Raw genomic sequence first — 6,000 nt, 5'->3', positions numbered from 1 at the left:
TATATCTGGCATCCGATTGATTCAAATCTTCAAGTCCTTGGCTACCGTGAGTGAGAAACTTCAAACCTGCACGTCAGTGTCCATGCTACATGAATGTAAGCGTTATCTAATAAAATGGATTGGCTACTGAAACATTGACTTGAGTCCCCATACATCAGTAGTTATTTTCTATCAGCCTTCATAAATTCATTTGAATTAATGTGCCAGTAAAATAAGCATGCCTACTGTAGTATCATGTTGCAATAAGTGCAATATTCTTATCTTGGTATAGATAACTCCTTATGGATTCTGTTAGTGTTTCACCTAATGGTGGGTCCCGTCTGAACCTTTTAGGGCTGTGGCTAAAGACTACAGATTGAGTCTTAAAACATTTGCTTGGTTTATCTGGTAGGTCAGAGGAAAATTTTGACAAGCTTTGTGAACACAAAAAAGTTTGGGAACCACCGGGTTAGGTTACATTGAACATTATTGAATTGTGTAGGTATGGTAGGGCTTGTCTGAAAATATACCTGTCTGGGATGAAGAGATTAGAAATGTATTTACCAACGCAAAACCAACAAAACATACTTGTTTCATTTTTATTTTATTTTACACAACATAACAACACAGCAGATGTTGTTTCTCTGTACAGGGCTTTTTTGTGCCTTAAAACAAAGGCAATATCAATGTCACTGAAAAGAAAGCTGAATAGTTCTTTCAAAAATATCAATTTATTAAGAGGTCCAGTAACAAGTCTTTGATAGTTGTTTTTTTGTGTTGTCTCTATATGCAGGTCATTATTTCCCTGTAATAGAAAGGCGTTTTGTGAAATCTCTCATGTTCCTCTCGATCCCAAATCCCCTGTCAGGGACAACTGAAATCCTATTGGTGCTCCTTGCAAGAGGAAAACTGTAATGCAGAGGAAGGCACCAATGCTTTTCTCTTGTCTCAACAACAACACTGGGTGTATGTACTGTATAACTGGATGGGTGTGTTGGATTTATTTTTCTACATTTTTTGGATGGGTATGAAAACACTGCATGGACTGCCGAGCACTGGGCTCCGAGCTGCTGGAGATTCTCCACATCAGAGGAGAACATTGATGAAATTCTGATTACTACAAGGCAAGCATCCGTTTTACTATTGGTTTTAGAAAAGGAAAAGGAAACTGAAACGCAAAAAAAATCTAAAGAATCAAAAACAGATGTCCCCCCACACACACCTTCAATCACACACATACATACAAACAGAACAGTCACACAGTACTTTCTAGAATCCACTCTGAACTGGAAAAGGTGGCCTTGCCACTGTCTATATTTTCCTGTTGAAGTAGCATCCCATTCATGGACATACTCCGCTTAGACCACATATTCCCAAGTTTTGTTACCCCAATGTAGCAGTGGTGCTTGGACGAGTCATCGTTTAGAGAGTACCTACGTTTGGCCCTCACCCCTTCCACCGGTAAGGTCAGGTACTTGGAGGATGGTCTGGGGTGTGCGCGTCTTAATATGGGCGTGTCCTTGATGCGTGAGTAGGGTAGGGGGGAGTGGGATACCAGGGCGGGGGGATGCTGCAGAGCCGTGGAGTTGTTGCGGTTGGTGTTCTGGGTCTCAGCGTTGGGGAGGGCCTCTATCTTGGGCTCAGGTGTGACAGAAGCAGTAGCGGAGGGCTTTGGCGCAGGCTTGCGCTTTGGCTTCAGAGACCCTGAGGAGCCAGGCGTGTTCCAGCTCTGGCTCACCAGAGAAGTAGCAGTGGAGCAGTCTGGGAGAGAAGTCTCAGACGAGTCTGTCAGAGTGTCTGGCGCGTGCCCAGCGGCCTTTATAGACCCTCCGCCCCCTCCCTCTGACCCCGATCCTCCTATGGCCTGTTTGGACACAGAGGGATTGACGGTGCACCCCTGAGACTGCGCCCCATTGGTCTGGGAGTGGACGTTGGAGACCAGGGTGCCTTTGCCCGAGTCACTGGTGTTGCAGACCTTATAGCGGATCATCAGGATGATGATGAAGACGAGTACAGAGGCCACGATGATGCCGCCGATGATGATGATCATGGTGCCTCCCAGGAACTGGGACTGCATGAAGTGACAGCGCAGGTACTCAGACTCGGTGGTGAACTGGATGCAGCCCACCACGCGGGTGGCGGTGAGGGAAGTGATACCATCGTCGTATATGGCCAGAACACACAGGTCATATGACGTTCCAGCAGCCAGGTTATTGACTAGGAAGTTTTTGCTCGTGGGGGGAATCATTCTGAGAGGAGAGAACGACAAAGGAAAGATATCAATGTGGATTCAAACAAAAGTTGTTATAAGGACAGCTCATGTCATTCATGCATGATATTTTCTTACCAATTGTTCCAAATGTGCTTCTGCTGTTGAGAAGCATTTTCCTATATTCTTAAAACAATCCTAGTTGCTGCATTTCCAAAAATATTGTTTAACATATATCATTATCCCAAAATGACAATGCTGTGTTTCATTAATCAAAATGAATCTATTTTTGGAGAGTAATGAATCCTAAAATTTTCAAAGGCAACATAAACAAGTAACAACGTCAACATGTTATACTATGTGTGTGTGCAATATTCCTGTATAACATTAGACAGCATACATTCACTGGGTGAATGCTAATGTCATTCATACTCCTGAACATCGTTTGGCCTCGAATGTACCAACCCCATGGTACTTGCCTACAGAGCAGCAAGAGGAACTGCCCTTCCCTACCTTCAGGCTATTCTCAAACCCTACACCCCAACCCGAATACTCCGTTCTGCCACCTCTGGTTTCTTGGCCCTCCCACACCTACGGGAGGGCAGCTCCCATTCAGCCCAGTCAAAGCTCTTCTCTGTCATGGTCACCCCAATGGTGACCCGGAAGCTGGTACAGCAGAGTCCCTGCCCATCTCCCGAACATCTGAAACCCTACCTCTTCAAAGAGTACACTACATGACCAAAAGTATGTGGACACCTGCTCTTCGAACATCTCATCCCAAAATCATTGGCATTAATATGGAGTTGGTCCCACCTTTACTGCTATATCAGCCTCCACTCTTCTGGGAAGGCTTTCCACTAGATATTGCAACATTGCTGCAGGGACTTGCTTCCATTCAGCCACAAGAGCATCAGTGAGGTCGGGCACTGATGTTGGGCAATAAGGCCTGGCTCTCAGTCGGCGTTCCAATTCATCCCAAAGTTGTTCGATGGAGTTGAGGTCAGGGCTCTGTGCAGGCCAGTCAAGTTCTTCCACACCGATCTCAACAAACCATTTCTATATGGAACTCGCTTTGTGCACCGGGGCATTGTCAAACTGTTGCCACGAAGTTGTAAGCACAGAATCGTCTACAATGTCATTGTATACTGCAGTGTTAAGATTTCCCTTCGCTGGAACAAAGAGGCCTTGCCCGAACCATGAAAAACAGCCCCAGACCATTATTCCCCCTCCACCAAACTTTAAAGTTGGCACTATGCAATGGGGCAGGTAGCGTTCTCCTGGCATCCGCCAAACCCAGATTCATTCGTCAGACTGCCAGATGGTGAAGCGTGATTCATCACTCCAGACAACGCATTTCCACTGCTGATGAGTCCAATGGCAGCAAGCTTTACACCACTCCAGCCAACACTTGGCATTGCGTATGGTGATGTTAGGTTTGTGTCTGGCTGCTCGGCCACAGAAACTCATTTCATGAACTCCTGACGAACAGTTGTTGTGCTGACATGGCTTCCAGAGGCAGTTTGGAACTCAGTAGTGAGTGCTGTTACTGATGACAGACGTTTTTTTCGCGCCGTGCGCTTCTGCACTCGGTGTTCCCATACTGTGAGCTTGTGTTGCCTACCGCTTCGGGACCGAGCCGGTGTTACTCCTAGATTTTTCCACTTCACAATAACAACACTTACAGTTGCCCGGGGCAGCTCTAGCAGGGCAGAAATTTGATGAACTGACTGGTTGGAAAGGTGGCATTCTATGACGGTGCCACGTTGAAAGTCACTGAGCTCTTCAGTAAGGCCATTCGATTGCCAATGTCTGTCTATGGAGATTGCATGGCTGTGTGCACTATGTTATACACCTGTCAGCAACAGGTGTGGCTGAAATAGCCAAATCCGCTCATTTAAAGGGGTGAATACCAGTAACTACTGTATCCTTTTTCTTTGTTGATTATGATTTTGCTACACTCAAACCCATATGGAACTGATTGCATTGCCAAAGCAATGAAATTAATTGAATCATATCATGCAGAACATTTAGACCATTGCAGACACTGATTATACAAAACTTTAAGAACACCTGCTCTTTCCATGACATAGGCCGACCAGGTGAATCCAGGTGAAAGCTATGATTCCTTATTGATGTCACTTACTAAATCCACTTCAATCAGTGTAGATGAAGGAGAGGAGACAGGTTAAAGAAGGATTTTCAAGCTTTGAGACAATTGAGACATGGATTGTGTATGTGTGCCATTCAGAGGGTGAATGGGCAAGACTAAATATTTAAGTGCCTTTGAATGGGGTATGGTAGTAGGTGCCAGGCGCACAGGTTTGTGTCAAGAACTGCAACGCTGCTGGGTTTTTCACGCTCAACAGTTTCCTGTGTGTATCAAGATTGATCCACCACCCAAAGGACATCCAGACAACTTGACAAAACTGTGGGAAGCATTGGGGTCAACTTGGGCCAATATTCCTTTCGAATGCTTTCGATACCTTGTAGAGCCCATGCCCCGACGAATTTAGTTTGTTCTGAGGGCAACAGGGGAGTATATATTAGGAATGCGTTCTTAATGTTTGGTAAACTCAGTGTACATTGTCAAGAAAATGACTGTGTTAAACTCTTAAAATGTAAAACATAAAAACAACACTTCCACTGATGTATTTACCATTAATATGTACTGAGCCTGAGGGTCTCAAACCAAGATAACTTTATGTAGGGGGACTTCACGTGGAGGTTGACCTCCCTGACATTCACCAACAGGCAATGGTAAAGTGCCCTACTAATAGTTTTGAAAGCCATGGCACTGTGGAAAATAGCACAGCACAGCACAGTCATCGAAAATCCATCCCGCATTGTCATCGAAAAAATAATGGAATATCTGTATTCTTTTAGTTTGAATCCATTTACAATCACGTGAGAGACAGACAACGTAAAATGTCAACAATATTGTTATGTTAGCCTGAGTGTGTTTATTAGATATGCAGTACAATGGAAATTGGAACCATATAATTTCAATAAAGTGGTTTATTTTATACCTTAAGCAGATCTGAGCCAGGTATTACCTGTTCCACAGGGCCTTTTGCTGGCTAAAATTGCACGAGTTGCAGTGCTTTAAAAGAGGCTCATTCTCCTGATTTGTTTGCACATAAAACTTGTCACACAATTTGTTTGATGCCCAGATTTTTTTATCACATCCCCTTTGAGTAATGCATAATGTTGAAAGGGAAATGAGTGTGTGCAGGTGAAACAACAATGGAGAACACTACAATAAAACTGAAAAGGCCTGTGCTTGTAGGATATATTGACAGGAGATATGCTCTTCAAAAGGTCAAGGTACTCCAGAGACCTATGGTGATCCTCAATATCAATACAGGTCTTGTAATAGGGAATAATGTGGCTTTGTAGATGTGTGAAGCTTTTAAAAAACTTCTTTTTTTTTGGAGCACCAGCAGCATATCCACCTGCATCCCACTGCTGGCTTACCTCTGAAGCTAAGCAGGGTTGGTACTGGTTGGACCCTGGATGGGAAACCAGATTCTGCTGTAAGTTGTGTTGGAGGGCAAATAGGAGGCACTTTTTCCTCTGTTCTAAAAAAATATACCAATGCCCCAGGGCAGTGATTGGGAACATTGCTCTGTTTAGGGTGCTGTCTTTCCTGACTCTCTGTGGTCACTAAGGATCCCATGCCACTTATTGTAAGAGTAGGGCTGTTAACCCCGGTGTCCTGGCTAAATTCCTCATCTGGGCCTCATACCATCATGGCGACCTAATCATTCTCAGCTTCCAATTGGCTCGTTCATCCACCCTCCTCTCCAGTGCAA

The 6,000-nt window shown here is 44.5% G+C and overlaps 1 protein-coding gene across 1 annotated transcript in view; it reads right to left on the bottom strand.

Annotated features, from left to right (window-relative positions):
* Positions 1-564: 564 nt before the first annotated feature.
* The window catches only part of LOC129811877 (leucine-rich repeat and fibronectin type-III domain-containing protein 5-like), a 45,688-nt gene continuing 40,252 nt past the window's right edge, over positions 565-6,000 (bottom strand). Inside the window, exon 3 of the mRNA XM_055863580.1 lies at positions 565-2,228. Coding sequence (XP_055719555.1) covers positions 1,235-2,228 — 994 coding nt within the window. The 3' untranslated portion in view covers positions 565-1,234. The remainder of the gene's footprint in view (positions 2,229-6,000) is intronic.

Source organism: Salvelinus fontinalis, chromosome 15 (assembly GCF_029448725.1).
Source record: "Salvelinus fontinalis isolate EN_2023a chromosome 15, ASM2944872v1, whole genome shotgun sequence".
In the NCBI taxonomy this organism is placed as follows: domain Eukaryota; kingdom Metazoa; phylum Chordata; class Actinopteri; order Salmoniformes; family Salmonidae; genus Salvelinus; species Salvelinus fontinalis.
The sequence above is the reverse complement of the archived record's forward strand: the minus strand, read 5'-3'. Positions and strand labels throughout refer to the sequence as shown.